Source organism: Capra hircus, chromosome 11 (genome assembly GCF_001704415.2).
Source record: "Capra hircus breed San Clemente chromosome 11, ASM170441v1, whole genome shotgun sequence".
Classification (NCBI taxonomy): Eukaryota; Metazoa; Chordata; class Mammalia; order Artiodactyla; family Bovidae; genus Capra; species Capra hircus.
The window spans coordinates 75,109,987-75,127,883 of NC_030818.1; the positions used below are offsets into that span (position 1 = coordinate 75,109,987).

The 17,897-nt window shown below is 50.6% G+C and overlaps 1 protein-coding gene across 2 annotated transcripts in view; it reads right to left on the bottom strand.

The window, feature by feature from the left end:
• The window catches only part of KLHL29 (kelch like family member 29), a 332,145-nt gene that overhangs the window by 171,507 nt on the left and 142,741 nt on the right, over positions 1 to 17,897 (bottom strand). Inside the window, exon 1 of one of the 2 annotated variants that reach the window (XM_018055588.1) lies at positions 14,367 to 14,727. The exons of the other annotated variant lie outside the window; for it this stretch is intronic. Coding sequence (XP_017911077.1) covers positions 14,367 to 14,432 — 66 coding nt within the window. The 5' untranslated portion in view covers positions 14,433 to 14,727. Of the gene's footprint in view, positions 1 to 14,366; positions 14,728 to 17,897 lie in introns of those variants that run through there. 2 annotated transcript variants of the gene reach the window in all.

Consider the following 17,897-nt stretch of genomic DNA (forward strand, 5'->3'; position numbering starts at 1 on the left):
GCAGATGGTGACTGCAGCCATGAAATTAAGATGCTTGCTCCTTGGCAGAAAAGCTATGACCAACCTAGACAACATATTAAAAAGCAGAGGCATTACTTTTCCAACAAAGGTCCATCTAGTCAAGGCTATGGTTTTTCCAGTGGTCATGTATGGATGTGAGTTGGACTATAAAGAAAGCTGGGCACCAAAGAATTGATGGTTTTGAACTGTGTTGTTGGAGAAGACTCTTGAGAGTCCCTTGAACTGCAAGAAGATCCAACTAGTCTATCCTAAAGGAAATCAGTCCTGAATATTCACTGGAAGGACTGATGCTGAAGCTGAAACTCCAATACTTTGGCCACCTGATGCGAAGAACTGACTCACTAGAAAAGACCCTGATGCTGGGAAAGATTGAAGGCAGGAGGAGAAGGGGATGACAGAGGATGAGATGGCTGGATGGCATCACTGACTCAATGGACATGAGTTTGAGTAAGTTGCGGGAGCTGGTGATGCACAGGGAGGCCTGGTGTGCTGCTGTCCATGGGGTTGCAAAGAGTCAGACACGGCTAAGCGACTGAACTGAACTGAACTGATCAGGGACCAAACCCACGTCCCCTACAATTGCAAGGTGAATTCTTAAGCACCAGGGATGTATCTTAAATTTTATTTAACTTGAATTTAAAGAGTGTATTGCTTATGGCTATTGTATGGGACAGCACAGCTGTGGTCTCTGGGGAGGAAGTATGAGGAAGAGGAAGCAGTTCTGAGGGACTGGAGGTAGATATGAGGGAGACAGAGTGGAGGGTGGAAAGCTAGAAATAGGCATGTGAACAGCCCAGGGGAGGACCCATGAGAGGATGGGGGCTAAGCTTTAGCAGAGGAGTCAGGGAGGTGCTGCAGTGAGCAGTGACAAAGCGGGGGAGACATCAGAGCCGGTGTCCAGGACTGGGGGATGGCAAGATCCTTCACTGAAGTGAGGAATGCAGAAGAGGATAGAGGTTTTTCAGGGAAGTGAGGATTTGGGCTTGCGATCTATGGACTCTCAGGTGGGAGGACATCAGGCTGAGGGTCGTTTAATAGAAAGTTGGAGATTGGAGACACGTTTTTGGAGTCATTAGGGTTTAGGGAGTAACTGGTTAAACTGTTAAATTAGGGAGTAACTGGTTAAATTAAAAATATAGATGGCTAGAACTATGGAGAATATGCTCATTAAGAGGTCAGAAGAAAGAGAGAAAAAGGAAGAGATTGAGGAAATAACCGGCAGGAGGTGGAATAAGTGTGGTGTAGCACACCACCACATCACACTCACTGGGATTACTGGTGAAAGTCTTACTTTTCTGATGTCCAGACACATTTTGAGATAACTGAAATTGAGTCCTTTCAATCTTGAACAAGAATAAAATATTTTAGCCATTGTAAGGAAAAAGTATTCTGAAATACACTACATACTTCCCAATAAGCTGAACAGAACTGGATATAACAGAAACACCGGACTATTCAACAGCATCATGTTTAGGACTAAAAGACCGCCATGGGACCCGGTGCCCTCACACTGATGGGTCCATACTGCAGTATTTCCTTAACTGTGCACATGGGCTTCCAGAGTTTTCCAGTTGCTTCATCTCTGATTGGGCTTCTCTGGCATAGCGGTAAAGAATCTGCATGCCAATGCAGGAGATACAGGAGACCTGCGTTCAATCCATGGGGTGGGAAGATCCCCTGGAGAAGGAAATGGCAGCCCACTTTAGGATTCTTGCCTGGAGAATCCCATGGACAGAGAAGCCTGGCGGGCTATACGGTCCATGGCATTGCAAAGAGCCGGAAATGATTGAGCACACATCTCTGATTAGCTTCTAGCAAACATTTCTTGCTTCTGTTATCTTTCCAACTTCTCTTCCTTACTCTTGCCAGATTGGGAATCTGCAACATTTGCTTTGAAATTTGAATGCAAATAATCAATCTTACAATCAATTTATATATTTTTAAAGGACAATTTGAATTAAAGCCCTAGGGATGGCTGAAGAACAAAAGGAAAAGATTTGGGTGCACATATTTGTTGATCCCTACTTGCTTTGTCAACTCTTCAGAGCTGCTTTCTGGCTTTTTCTCAATCTAGGCTCTGGGCAGGAGGCTTCCTGATAAGAGAGAATTGGTGGAAAAAGCCGAGGCCCTGACAATCTTGCCACTGAGGACCTCTTATTCTGATAGAGAACAGTGGTGCACACTGTCATATTGTCACAAATGTGGAGGACAGACACTGCACAGTAGAGCAAGGCAAGCTACAGCCCAGGCAACTCACAAAGTGATGCGTCTCACAAAGTGTCCCCCCTCCACAAACCAGAGATCATTTCTCACCCCAGTCCCTCAAAGCCGCGGGCATTCTCTTCCCAGTGTCTGGGACGAGAATGTACCTTTCAGATGTGACCTCAGCTTCCTGCAGGCCAGAGAGCGCCAGGGATCTGGGTAGCAAGGAGCTGACTAAGGGTGATGCATAACCTAATTGTTGGGGGTCTTAGCCAAAAGGTTTTAGACCTCTTGGTAAAAAAAAAAAAAAGATAACATGGAATAAGAATGGAGCCAAGCAGATAGGATGCAGAATTAGGAACTCCAGCTTGGCACACCCAACCACTAGCCTCCTTGCCAGGTGAGCTGACCTTCAGCGTCTTTATCTCCCCAAGTGTGGTCCTAGGAACAACAGCACCAGCATCACTTGTTAGTAATGCAGAATGCAGTGAGGACCGCAGCCTACTGAATCAGAATCTGCCCTTTAACAAGTCCTCAGGAGTACTGACTGCATCCTGAGAGTGCTGCCTTACCCAGCCCAGAATCCATTTAGGTGGTCAAAGAACTGAATGGAGAGTCAGGAGAAACCTGGGTCCCAGCCTTAGTTCTGCCACTTATGGGCAGTGTAAATTTGCACAAGTCCTTTCTCCTTTCTGGTCTCTGTTTTCCTAAATGCTATTTGGGGTCCAGTCCAATGGGCTCAGCATCACACTTGTGTTCTAACATCAAAGTGAGACCTGTAGGTACCCTTTGTGTCAACAGAGGCACTTTGATTTACAGACCAGGGCCTCCTCCTGCCTCATGGATATGTCATCATGGGGTTTGGGAAGCATTTCTTACTGTCACAAAGGCTATGGCGTAAATCCTGACATCCTCCGGACACATTCCAAAGCTTCCATCAGTCCCTGAATATTGAACTGAGCCAGCGTCATTAGAGTTCAGCCCTTCTACCTGATCAGGGGTGTATGTAGGGGCTGGGCTGGCTTGACACCTTCCATTCCAGCTTCCCCTCAACATGCAGTTTCCTGGAGGTGCTGCTACTGCTGCTAAGTCGCTTCAGTCGTGTCTGACTCTGTGCGATCCCATAGACGGCAGCCCACCAGGCTCCTCTGTCCCTGGGATTCTCCAGGCAAGAACACTGGAGTGGGTTGCCATTTCCTTCTCCAATGCATGAAAGTGAAAAGTGAAAGTGAAGTCACTCAGTCGTGTCCAACTCTTTGCAATCCCATGGACTGCAGCCTACCAGGCTCCTCCATCCATGGGATTTTCCAGGCAAGAGTACTGGAGTGGGGTGCCATCGCCTTCTCCGTTCCTGGAGGTGGCCAATCCCCAAATGCCCAGAATCCCAATAAAAAGGCCATGGATCATCCCTTCCCAAATACCCAGATGGGGTATCCTGCTTCCTTCAGTCCCTGTAGTTCTGTGCGCTGAACTCTGCTGACAAATGAATCCTGGTATATTTTATAGTTAAAACAACTCTGCATTCCAAGCACTAATGCAGCTGACATAATATTGGTTATGTGTGGTTTAAGAGGATGCCGCCTCTTGATCTGCTATAGGTGAGTGTGTGTGTGTGTTAAATTGTATTCCACATAACGTATCATAGACTCCATGTTTCTGCCCACTGCAGGAATCTAAAGCTCAAAGCCAACTGAGAAGTGACTCTTCCTTCCTAAAGGACTTTAAATGCTCTTCCCTTCTCAAAGGCATGATGCAGAGGGCAAAGGAGGGAAAGCAGACCACCCTCTCCTCGAGTCCACTGAGTGTTCACTGAGGCTGCAGGCTGCCCACGGGTCCAGGTGCGCATGGACGGCACCCACAGGGCCCTCAGGACAAATGCAGAAGCAGATCGCAGAAAAGTGATCACAGGGTGAGGCTGGTGTGGGTCGGGGAGTGACACATACTCCTCCAGGCTTTGCAGAGAACAGGAGCCCAGCAGACAGAGGGGAGGCCAGGCAGGTCCAGATAGTCCTTCCCACCGTCCCTGGAGAAGGGTGTGTGTGTGGGTGTGTCTGTGTGTGTGTGAGTGTATGTGTCTGTGTGTGTGTATGTGAGAGAGTGTATGTGTGTCTGAGTGTGTATGTCTGTGTGTGTGTGCACGTATGTGAGAGAGTGTGTGTGTGTGTCTGTGAGTTTTTGTGTGTGTATATGAGAGAGTGTGTGTCAGTGTGTGTGTATCTGTGTGTGTATGTGAGTGTGTCAGTGTCTGTGAGTGCGTGTGTGTCTGTGAGTTTGTGTGTGTGTATGTGAGAGAGTGTGTCAGTGTGTGCATGTGTGTCTGTGTGTCATTGTGTCTGTCTGTGTGAGTGTGTATGTCTGTGAGTGTGTGTTTATGTGCATATGTGAGTATGTGTCAGCGTGTATGTGTGTGTGTGTCTGTGAGTTTGTGTGTGTGTATGTGAGACAGTGTGTGTCAGTGTGTGCGTGTGTGTCTGTGAATGTGTGTGTCTGTGAGTGTGTGTGTGTGTATCTGTGTGTGGAGTGTTTTAGTTTCTGCTAAATCATCAGGCAGGAGGAGAGCCTCGAAGTTTTGTCTCAGTGTCGCCATCCTTGTTTACCCCGTGCAGCGGGTATTTATTTATATAAATCCGGAGTAAACAGCATACGGCTTCTTTCCACCCAGGGGACTCAGGCATTTTGGACAAATCCTCCCTTTGTTCCCCTCAAGGCCTGACTAAAGAATCAGGGCTCCACATTCCGGGTGAGTTTTGCAAACAAAGAGGTCAGCAGCCCGTGCAGGATGCCGCTGTGAGGAGACGGTCTCTCCTGGAAGCCTGCAAAGTGTGAGCTCTGACTGAGTTTGAGGTGGTGACGGCTGCAGGGTTATGACATTCATGGGACAACTCCAATCTGGCCCTCCAGGCAGAGGCGGGAAGCCGGCCTCCTGAAGTCCTCAGCCGGTGGCAGTCTGCGGCCCGGCTCCCTGCTGTGACAAGTGCTGAGTGTCACTCCACATTACAGGCCAGGACCCAACCGCCCTGACAGCCAGGCTCCTTCCACGGAGTGTGTTCTAATTTCTGCAGCTGGGGGCCCCCTGGGTTTCGAGGACCGGGTCACCTCAATTATGGAGCTGGGGGTTTCCGGAGCGATAAAGGAAAATTCACCCCTCAGCTGTCAGGTTGGGGCTGGGTGTTGCCTGAGAGAGTCAACAAGAGAAAATCAACTTAACCCAGGGGTGTGAGTCTGTCGTCTCGACAAAGGCACCCCGGCTTGTCACTCAGAGGGCGTGCGCCTGAGTTTTAAGAAAGGGGTAGGCGTCAGATGGCCTGTTTCCTGCTGCTCCGTTTTCAGGATCAGAAATGCAAACATCAGCAAAGCATTGCCTCTGAAATCTCAGATATCGAAATTTGTGGGTTCAGAAGGCAGGTGTAGGCCTTGGATCGTTGTTGTTCTTAAAAGGTTTTCTTTATCATGGTAGAATACACAGGATAAAATTGACCATTTTAAGTGTGTTCTTCAATGGTATTACATACTTTCACACTGTTGTGTGACCATCACCACCATCCATCTCCAGAATGCTTTCCAACTCCAACTAGAATTCTGCACCCATTAAACTCGAACTCCCTGTTTCTCCCTCTCTCCAACCTCTTGTAATCACCCTTCCTCCTTTCTGTCTCTATGAATTTAGCTACTCTATGTCCTTCCTATAAGTTAAGTCCTTTCATATTTGTCCTTTGAGGTTTGGTTCATTTAGCATTATGCCTTCAAGGCTCACCATTGTTGTAGTATTGTTGCTAAGTTGCTGAGTTGTGTACAACTCTTTTGTGACCCCCCACAGACCATTGCCTGCCAGGCTCCTTTGTCCATGGGATTTTCCAGGCAAGAATGTTGGAGTGGGTGGCTATTTCCTTCTCCAGGGGATCTTGCCGACCCAGGGGTGGAACCCTCGTCTCCTGCATTGGCAGGCAGATTCTTTGCCACCGAGCTACCTGGGAAGCCTATGTTATAGCATAGATCCATGAACATAGGAATTCCTTCTCATTAAAGGTTGAATACTATTCCTCTGTGTGTACATACCACATTTTGTGTATCCATTCATCCATCCATGGACACTTGGGTTGCTTCCACTTTTTGGCTATTGTGAACAATGCAGCTATAAACATGGGTGTGGGAATACCCATTGGAGGTGCCTTTGGATTCACAATAATGTTAACTCTTCTTCCTCTGATGGGAGGTGGGAGACTCCAGTTTGGGATTGAGTGAGGCTGCAAAGCTGAGAGCTAGTGTTTGGCAGTTCTTTGGTGGCAGGCAGATTGGGGTGAGGTCCAGGGGAGAGGGCGGGGAGGTACCCATGCACTGAGGCTGAGCTCCGGACTGAAAGGATGACAGTCTCACAGAGGCAGAGGCTGTTCTGTTCCTTTCCTCCCAGAGCAATCCCAGGACCTCCCGGCTTTAGCCACAAGTCTCAAAAAAGAATAGGACTTTCCAACTGGCCTGTCTGGTTGTGTTGCATTTTTTAAAAAACTAACTAATTTGATGGAGGTATAATTTCCATAAAGCAACTGCTCCGATGTTAAGTGTGCAGTTTGACAAGTTCTGACAAATGTATGCATCCACATAACCACCACCCCAATCAAGATACAGACTGTTTCCATCAGCCCAGAAAGTTCCTTCATGCCAAACTGCAAGTTAGCAGCTTCTTTCAGAGTCAAATTGCTGCAGCATCAACAGGGTTAGGGAACTTAGAAAAAGCCTTGGGGGAGGGGCTGGGGTTGGCGGTTCTAGGCTGTGAAACCCAGATGTCCTTGGCTCTGAGTCACCATAAAAGGCACTTATTTTCCTTTCTAATTTTGCAGCCTAAAGACTCCCCCAGTAGTCTGGCAAGGGAAATTCTGAACCACAGGAGCCCAAAGCACACTGTATTTCCTTGGATTCACTCAACAATTCAAACCCCATTCATTCTACAAGTGTGTCCTGCGCACACACTTTTGGCCAGGCCTGGGGCTGGGTGTGGCCACGGCAGGTCAGGGGTAGGAATGGGGAGACAGGCAGATGCGGAGACACTGAACAGGATGGAAAGAAAGACATCTGGGTAGAAACACAAGGTTTGTGTCTTGGGATTTCACAGAGATGCATCATTCTGGTGGGGGACCGCCAGGAAGGCTTCTTAGAAGTAGGGACGTTCAGGCCAGCCTTTTTAAGGATGCACAGCTTTTCAATAGAAGGCATGAAAGAGAAGACAATTCCAGGCTGGGGGATATCGTGTGTTAATAAGGGCACCGAGACAGAAAAACTATCATTTGTGATGTAATTTGGGCTTCTCAGGTGGTGCTAGTCGTAAAGAACCTGCTTGCCAATGCCAGATGGAATTGAGAGGGAAGAGACGCAGGTTTGACCCAGGGGAAGAGCCCCTGGAGGAAGGCATGGCAATCCACTCCAGTATTCTTGCCTGGAGAAACCCATGGACAGAGGAACCTGGTGGGCTACAGTCCATGGGTTGCACAGAGTTGGACACGACTCAAGTGACTTAGCACACACGCGTGCATGATGTAATTTATTACTATGTACAAACCACTGGGCTTGGTATTTCACATTCAGGATTTTGTTTAACAAAAATAAAAGAATGATGATGAGGAGTACCTAATGCGCAAAGTTCTATCAGGTGCAGGATGGCTGAGTGATTGCCCAGGTTCACAAAGCATTGCATCTGGACTCAACCCGAGTCTGGATGTTTCTGAAGCCATGTTGTTCTGCTGTTCACTGTACTATGGGAAGAAACACAAAAATGGAAGCATAGGCTGCCGCACGCACAGAGGGGAAACGAGAAAGGAACCAGTGTTGCTTTGAATGGTGTTTCAAAGACTGGGAACTTGGGTGGTTCCTCCCTTGGTTCAGATTTGAACCGAGATGGCAGGAGCAATATTACAGTCACAGAAAGAGCTCTGTAAACTCTGTCCCCACACACCTCTGCTTTCTTTTACTGCTGTAGGAAAATCTCATTTACTTAAAACAATGGAGGCTAATTAGCAATATTATTTTTTCTCTATGAACAGTCTTATTTATACAAAATGGCCCAAAGCAGGCCCACAAAGTTTGCAGGCACAGTTAGCCTGTAATTAACATGACTGTCCAGGAGCAGGCCTTCTAGAGAGTATGCTAGCAGGAGGAATTTCTGCTCTCTTCATTATGGTGAAGCCTCCATTCTTACTTATACTGTTAGTCCGTAGAGAGAGGGGGGTTCTCAAAGTATTACAAACGTCATCTCCCTTCTCTTTACCCTAAATGCCCCACCCCACCTGGAGCTGTCACGGGGGCAAGTTTCCAGGAACTCCTGGGTCTACCTGGCCTTTATCTTTGTCAAGACTTCCCGAGAGGCCACACAGAAGCTGCAGCCGCAACCTAGAGATCTTTGCATTGCATCCAATTCTGAGCTCCCGGGACAGGCTGTGGGTTCAGAGTCCAGCCGCGCCCCCTCAGTGCCCCAGTCCAGCCCCAAAGCCGGTGAAACAGCCAGCAGTCTTGGAGGGCAGGGGAGGCTCAGGCTTCTTAAGTGAGTCTTGTTTCCCTACTGCCTTGAAGGGTGCTCCCAGAAACACACGGCCCCTGATGCACACTCTGCAGCCCCAGGGCGGCCATGTCTCAAGGCACAGCCTTCTTGCACACATACAGATCTGTATGCGTGTGCACACACACCCTCAACCTACACACACATACACACGCGGTTTCTTCACTGCCTGTGGACACCCAGGGCTGTCACACGTGCACACCATGCTTCATTCTCCGCAAACACCTCCAAACCCCTTGAAGTGCACCGAGGGACAGAGCTGCCATCACATGGAGAATCCCCCGGTTGGCAAAAAGCCTCTTGAACTCCTCAAAGACCAGGCAGCACTGCCCTTCACCCTCCTCTCTGAGCTTGGGGTCTCTGAGTTGCAGAGACACGGAAGGAGCTCTCCCCTGGGACTCCTCCCAGCCAGCTATGCTCCTCCCTTGGCCCACGTGCACACACGGCTGTGAGGCTGCCTCCTTCCTCGACAAAAGTCCATCTCTCTCCAGTTGGGTTTCTGGAGCCAGGCCCTTTGCCCCGAATGCTCCTGGATTTGCAGAGGCCAGCAGTGACCAATGAGCAACCTCCTTGCCTTGCCCCTTCTCCCGGGGCAGAGGGTGGGGTGGGTGACCCTGGGGACACACCTCCTCCAGCCCCACATCACATTCTGACCCCCAAACCACAGGCTTCCCACCCCGCCCCTCCAGGTTGCCCCACATCTTGGGAGCTCATCACTGTCACGGTTCAGTCTTGAAAGAAATGTTTTAGCCTCGAAAGCAAGCGCAATGTGGCTTTTGACACAGGAGCCAGACGAAGTCTAGCCTTGGCCGTGTGGATCGCCTGGTGGCCTGCTCACCAGGGCCTCGCTCTTGACCCAGGAGCAGGAAGCCGGTAGGGTGCAGAGGGTGTGTGGCCTCCGCCTCCCACCCGCCTCCATTCTGCTGCAAGCAAAGCACATTGCAAACGAGAGTATTTTTCCTCCTTGTCAGTGAGCCGTTGCTGTCTGTGTATTCCAGGAGGAGGCCATTACGGGGAGTTAATAGAGTTTTAAATTTGTTTTTAAATTTTATAACGCAATTCATCAAATTCAGCATCTGAGCACAGCATTCATGTTCAGACCAGGCAACATATGTCAAACTGGCCCAAGCTTTCCTCTACCCTTTCCACTGCCCACCGCCCCCACCCTCAAATGAGGAAAGGTGAACTCTTTAGGGTAACTGCCAGGCACTGTCCCCAGATGGGGCGGGGGGCGGGGTGGAAAGGCAGCAGCATGAGCTCCGGTCTGCCAGGGTCATTCTGGAACTAGCCCATGGAAAGGCTAGTGACTTATCTGAGATGCTCTGGGCACCTTTCATGGTCAAGCATGATGGAGGCTGCCCTAGGCCATAGTCACCGGGCTGAGGTGGCTACTGGGGTGTCACTGTGACGTGGTTCTTTCAGACCCATGTCTGCGATAGGGGAGGTGTCAGGAGAACGGGGCCACACGCAGGGCACAGACGTGGAAAGCAAATGGCGAAGTCTGCTGGACAGGACAGATGGAAGCTTATTCCTGCTATTTTTCACCCAGAAGGGTTTCCTTCAAGGATGTGTTCGGCTGGACTTCGGATCACTGTTGTAACTGGGAAATCTGTTGCTGCTGAGCTGGAAATAAATGAGACTGAAGGGACCATGGCTTTGTAAAGAACATCTCGGATTTCAGGATTTGCAGCAGATCTTCTGTATCACGAACCGCAGCCAATTTTGTCTTTTATTAAGTGTTAATAAGTGACTTTGGTTCTAGGGAAAATTCTGAGATACATGTTGCTGGCAAGTGAAATCTTGTTGGTCTCAGAGCCAACTACAATAAAACAACTTCCTCCTATGGCCCTGGCAGCAGGACCTTCAGCTCGTCGGGGGCACAAAGCCCCTAAAGGCAGTGTGTGTGTGTGGGGTGTCCCCTTGCCCAGCACATGGCAGCGGGTGGGTTGTGGGGGTGGAACTCTCAGAACACCTCACCAGTCTGGTCCTGGCTCTGGTCTTCTTTGGAAACCTGACTGTGGGTAACAGAACTCACAGGGTGGCTGCACCCTGGACCCAGCTGTCTGGGTGCAGGTCAGGAGTGGCCACCAGGTGGCAATCATTTGAAGTCACTATCGATTGCAGGCCCTGCATGCTGGTGACAAGGAAGGGGCTTCAGGCAGGCTTCTGCTGAGCCCCAGAAACCATTCTCCGCCACCTCTCTGAGCATCCAGGTACCAACCTGAGCTTTGTACCTCTTGAAAGAAACAGGCTGCAAACATAGAGCGAACCCTTCCCTGAAGCTACGCACCCAGTTAAATGTCCTGCACCCACTCCTCAACTCCTGGGTGACTTCTGCCCCATGCATCGTGCCTTTCCAGCTAGAGGCCCCGTGCTCCCAGTCTGCATAGCTTCAGACATCATGCTGCTGTTTCTCACATGGAAAGAGAGGCCAAGTGGGGGTGGGGCCAGCATCCTGCGTGTCCTCGGCTCTCCCGAGCAGATTTGGAAGCAGATGCTGAGGACTGGGCCCAAGTGGGATGTGGGACCGGGGTGGAGCGGGGCTTGGCTGTTGGCAGGGGCAGGGGATGCACCAGGATGGAGGAAGAACATCTTGAGGTGAGGCAAGTCTTTTTGCATTCAAGGGCTTGCCGGCTTCCAACTTGCTACTTATTGCATTGACAAATATTCCACACGACTGAGGAACTATTTTCCAAAACAAAATGCTGGTATTCATCAGGAGGCGCGGGTTGTGCAGTGTGAACAATTCACTTTCGTTAAGTACCATATGGCCGCTGGTAGGAACACGCTAACATGTTTCAACAGTACAGCTGGGGTAGGGTTCCTTTATTCACCGTGCAGATGGCTCTAATTGACATCTCTCCTAAAACAGGTCTCCAGAATTTCTGTAGGATCATTAGAGTAATTAGTTATTAAATACCATCACCACTTTTAGAGAGAGGGTCTGATCCCTGGCAACGTTCCACTGTGATGGAACTGACAGGTCCCGGCGGAGGACCAGCCGTGGGAGGCACAACGGGAAGGGTGTGCTCGCTCCTCCTCTTGGTGGCAAGGCCACGGGAGGACAAAGACTGTCACTAATTCCAGAGTAGCCCCTGGGAGAGGACTCGAGACACCAGACGGCTCTGGATCAGGGCTCCAGAGCCAGGCTCATCTGTTTTTTAGCTGTGAGACCACGCAGCATTAATCACTCAGCCTCAGTTTGTTCTTCCCTTAAATGGGACACTGCAGGGGGGATCACGCCAGATCTGTGGGAAAGAGAGGGGTCCGGGGAATGCACGTGCGCCTAGGAGTTCTTCCGAAAAGTAAATACATGTATGGCCATTTGCAATATGGGTTGAGGAAATAGCCTTCACTCTGAGCTCTTTCCTCATTGATCGAGGGTTAATAGCATGACATTATTAGTTTAATTTCACAGTCTAATCAGTTTCCTGCATTATTGATTGGAAGACTTGGAGCAATTGCAATTTTGTAAAACTCTTGGCTGAGGGAATAAGGCTAGGAGGCTCTCAAGCTCGCGGGGCCACACAAGGGAGTGCCTGGCCTCAGCACACAGCTGACCCAACAGAGGCCACACCATCCACAGGTAAACTGCTGTCCACTGCTGGACCACGTGGAGGATCAGCGCGTCCAAACCCCACAGAGACTACGACCCAGCATCAGAAGTGGAGACCAGCCTCGGAGAAAGCCCCTCTCCCAGGCAACACTGGAGCCCAAATCCACCTCGAATGCCATTCTGAGCCCCCAGCCGGCCTGGGGCTTCATTGTTAAACACCCCCAGTCAGCAGGGCCCCATCTGTGCAATGGAATTTTTTTTTTGTCACTTTTTCAAATCAGAATAGAAACAATTTTTAGTCTATAATTATCATTTCTTTTCTCAACAGACAAATGTTTCCTTTTAAATTGTAGGGCGGAAAAAGCAAAGAACAACATTTTAAACCAAAAAGAAAGACTAAAATTAATTTCCTCTTTACAGAAAAATAAAATACAACAGCTCGAAGAAGCCAGGTTTTTCTTTTTCCCAAAAGAGCAACAAAAGCAGCAGTGCATTCACTGCCAGCACTAATGCCCGTTTTTAAGAGGCAAGTCCTTGAGGGGTAGTGGTGATAAAGTCTCTGGGGTCAGGCCTTGGACTTTGATCTCTTGGAGGAGGCTGGGCTGCTCCTAACACCGGAGATCACTTGGGATGAATCATTCGAAGCCCCTGGATCAGAGAGCCAACTCAGGACAGAGGGTCTCAGGAATCAGGGGCAAGGCCTGGGGTTGACCAGTTGGCCCTCAGTTTCCTCATCTCTGAGATGGGAGTTTACATTTTCCATTTACATCTTACAGACTTGCTGGGAGGATCCTCTGGGCAAAGTGCTTTGTGACTGAAGCATTGAACAAATCCTACTGCTTTCACCATGTAGCTGAGACTAATCAGACCCACCATTAAGAAAGAAAGCCCCTCTCAGATGCTACCTCTGCCAGCGAGCTCCTCTGTCCACCTGGAAAAGCCAGGTGGCTTTTCCCGGGTCCCCATCACATCCTGGCCCGCACGCTCGGCTAGTGTGCAGCAGGAGATCTATGAACAGACCTATGAACAGAAACCCTCAGTGCCAGGTTTGGATGGGGGAGAAGCAGTCTGCTTTTGAGATGCTGAAAGCAGTTCACTGTGGCTGGTATAGAGCCTATTCCGGTAAGGAAGTGGTTTCCTCTGGGTGAGGAGAGTCAAATATTCCCTAGTCCATGTTAAGGAGTCTGATTTCAGAATCAGCCAATGGAGAGTGAAGACAGCTCAACTCTCCTGGCACAGGGCTGCCCCCAAGCCCACCCTCCAGCCTCCTCAACAAAGAAGGGGGCACAGTTCACATCCACCAATGTGCTCTCCCAGTTCAGTGTGGTGACTGCTGACCCCACACTCGTTCCTCGGTGTAAACCCCTTCAGGGTCTTGCCATTACTCAGGGCTGTGCTAGTTAAGGTTTAACTGCCGGTTCTGGCAGCAGTGGGGGACAAAACAACAGAACTAGCTAGACCCTGGCTCCTAGCGTTTGTGAGTCTCTGTCAAATAAACATTCCTACTTCAATTTCAAGCTACCAACAGGATGTCACTGAATGGAGAGCTGGGCTCTTGGGAGTCACCAAGCCTGCCAGAGCTCATCACACACACCAAACTGGATGGGGTGTGGAGGGTGGGTCCACAAAGATACTGCTCCAAGGCTGCTGCTCTGTGACCAGGAAGACCTCACACCATCACACAGCAGGGAGCAGAGCTGGCCAGCACACCGCTGCTCCCCATCTCTCCCTACTCTGATCCCCAGTGGCTTTGATCCATCAGATCACGTCCAAGCACCTCACCTGGCATCCAAGGCTTTTTGCACCAGGCATCACCGCAACATGCACTCCAGGCTCTTGTCTCTCTGTCCCCACAAAGCCCCCTGAGCCAGCTTTGCTGTCTCCAGGTTCCCTCTGCCTGGCACACCTCCCTCCCATCCCCACCCTGCTGCACTCCCTGATCAAACCCTGCCTGAGCTCTTCTTCTGATAGCCCCCAGCTCCCCGCATCTGTTGGCAGTGAACCCTGAGTGCACCCAGCACTCCCCGGCCTGATGGCACTCACTGTGCACCTTCCTGGTGGAACAAGGACTCTGGGCTTGCTGTTGCTCAGTGGATCCGCACTCCTCATGGTGGGCTCCCGATTCAAGGTTCTTCCTGCCTGATGTTAGTCTCTGACCTTTGAAAACTCCCTCTCAAGGAAGCAGAGGAGGCCGAGCCTTAGTGTCCAGTGTCTGTGCTTCCAATGACAAAACGACCACGGGCCCAAAGACTCACTTGCCACAGCCGGGCAAGGCCGGAGAGATGGCTGGGTTCCACAGGGAGGGAGCTTAGTGGCTGCCCCGGCCGCAGAGAGACTCTTGTGGCAGAACAGGCAGGGCCTTGTGGCAGAGACACTAGATCCCTATAATGACCCCAAACAGGTGGAAAAAGGCAACTGGGTGTCCTGCACACCTGATAGCTTTCTAAAAATAGGCGGTGGGCCCTGGCTCCGCAGGCTGGCCTCTGGGTAGGGGCAGGGGCAGGGGCTGGTGGCTATTTGATCACTAAACTTCAGAGGAGCGAGGCAGGTTTCAGCTGGTTTTTTACCTTGCCCTCCCCGCCAGGCTGAAGCCAGACATGCAAGCTTGGCCCTGGGGTCCTGGGTTTGCCCATCACCTCCTGCATAGCCCTGCCCCATTGCCTGGGGAAGGACGAAGGCGGACCGGCCAGGGCAGATGCCAGCAGGCTCCGGGCACCGTTTCTTCTTGGCCAGGCGACCCGGGTACAGAGACATTCTCCTCAAACCAAGGCGCTGACAGCATCGAACAGAAATGTCATGGTCTGAAGCCACGTGGCGTAGGAGGAAGCAAGAAAAGAAGAGAGGAATTCTCCGGGCTGAGCCCCAGAGGTCTCCTCTGTGGGGCCAGGCAGAGGGGCAAGCGGTGGGCAGAGGAACAAAGGGAGCACTCTTTTCTTTCAGGGCAGGCTGCGCCTTCTGCAGTTCCTCAGCGCTGTCTCCTCTGGTCCCTCCCCCCTCCTCCGTGTCTAGACGGAATACTCCTGGCAGCCTTAAGTCCTGCATTTGGCCTCTGGTCCCCAAGGCCAGCGCTGTGGCTGCACCTGGGTGCTCTGCTGGCTCAGGGAAATCTTTTAAAAACAAATCCCACCAAAGAATCTAAAAAAGAGTGAGTAGATGTATATGGATAACTGGTTCATTTTGCTGTACAGCAGAAATTAACACAACGTTGTAAATCAACTATATTGCAATAAAAATTAATTTAAAAAATTCCACTCATTAAAAGGCACAGTGTGGATTCTCAGAGCCCAGAATGCCAGCACATTTTGGTGATCACTAAGTCACCCAGCTGAGAACCAGTCTGAGAAGGTTAACGTGAAACATTATAGGGACTAAAATTACTTCCAAGAAAGATCCCTGGTGAATATAAACTGTCCCCCTCACCGACCCCACACAGTTGGAATACCACCTTTCTAATCCTTTTAGTGAGAGGCAAGGAAACTGGGAGGCCTGTGGTTTCCTGGAACATTTTCATACCAGGGTGCTCCCCTCCCTGTGAAGTCCTTCGGAGACTCTTTTAAGCACGATTTTCTTACCGGGTCTTGGGAGGGATACAGAGCATTGCTTATTCTGAAAATATTGGCAAGGCCAGCAAAGGAATGGAGCAGATAGAACCAGAGGGATTCTCGACACTGCCTGTCCTCCTGATGGCCCCCAGCCCATCTCAGCCCCCAGTCCCTTTCGACCCTAAGCCCCCCTCTCCTGGCTGAAGACCACAAGCACGCTTCCCCTCACTCTCCGTACCAAGATCATATTGCTGAAATGTGATGCTTGGCCCACTGAGCCGCCAGCCCCTCGGCCACCCTCTCACCAGGGCCCCGCGACCCCCCACGCGCAAGCCGTGAACGTCTATCACTCTGACTCTAGCGGCAGCCCCGCCGTGCCCCTTGGCGCCTCTTACGCGTCCCGGGTGGGTCAGTGTCTCCTGTTTCCTCAGCCCCCCTGAGCAGCCATTTCTGCACGGAGCACAGACGGGCCCGGCTGGCACCCATGCCACCTCAGTGTCTTCTGCCTTCTTGGCCAGCTCAGGGCTCAGCGGAGTGGAAAGAGATGTAGATGAGGATCCGGGCACTGAGGAGCTGAGCACTGTGTTTGGGCAGGTGCTGCCACTCCCTGGTATATGCATGAGATGGGGAGCAGGTCACGTCACCTCACCCACTCTCTGGCATCACTTCCTTCTCTGCAAAATGGGAAGAATTGGAGCCACTCTACCTACCTCACGGAGGTGTTGCTGGGAAACAAAGAAATGCCAGGTGGGGAAGAAATTTGGAAGAGTGCTAGTCAAAAAGTTCATTATCGTTACAGAGCAGGGCTGAAGATGTCCAGGCCAGCTCCCCCAAGGGACAGCGAATCCTTTCTTTACGAGATAAGTACTTACTTCAAGGTTCCTGCTCCCTCTTTGCTAACAGGAATTGCAGGATCCTTGCCAAGTCCAAGCAGTACAAACAGCAAATAATCACTTGGATGAGAGAAGCCTGTTGAAATGAGTCTTTGTTGGGCACAAGGTTCGGCTGACAGCTTGGCCCGAAAATCAGCACAGTGAATCAGCTCATTGGCTCTCGCAGGGAGATGGACTCAGCTAGATTCTGATGTTTCACAGTTCCCACTACACACCCTGCTCACAGTAGGGATTCAGACAACGTTTGTTGAGCTGATTACTGCAGAGGCAGCTGGAAGTGTGAGAGGGCGAAGCCTTGTCCATTCAAATTGGAGACTCACTCGGTAACTCGAGGCAAGGGGAAAATCCGAAATCAGACAGGACTTGAGGCTGTAGAGGGTGGGGCCGTTCATTCTGCAGCCTTATAGCTGAAAGGAATTTCGGGGGTGGGGGAGCAGGGGGAGGATGGAATTAACATACTTACTGTATTATGTTGCAGCAGTGATAAGACTAAAATTTAGGATTTTCTTAATGAGACTCCTGCATTCACTAGTTTTCCTTATCAGCACTGGCAAGAACCATAGTTTAGCATTTCTGTCCTCTGCTTTAGAATGGTGGAAGGATCACGGGAGGGATTTGAAAACTTGCTCCGGAGAATAACTGTATGCACCCTTTTAGCTCTCCCAAAGGAATGTGAGTCCTCTGCCCCTGGTCCTCCCCAGATGTCCTGAGCTCTGAATCCAGGCGACAAGCTTTCCCAGTTTAGAGTTTGTGGAATGAAATGCACATTGAGGCTGGGGAGGGAACAAGTGGAAGTTAGAATGCCAGGCAGTCCGAAGTGCCTCTGCCCTCTCTCTCCTGTCCTACGCTCGGGAAACCATCCTCCTTTCCCACCAAGTGTCCATAACCACCCGTGAGGGGCAGGTACCCGGGTTCTAACACTAGGCTCTGAGACAGCTCTAACACCTGCCATGGGGTCAGCTCTTTAAGGACCATGATCAGGACAGTGACAAAGTCAAGGCCACACCACAAGTCCTCACATCTATGTGGCACTAGCTGCCTCTGGGGGGTGGTGGGGGCAGAGCCACATACCCCTTTAACAGGTGTGCAGCCTGGTGCTTAGAGATGGTAGCTTGTACTACCCAGAGAGAGCTGACACT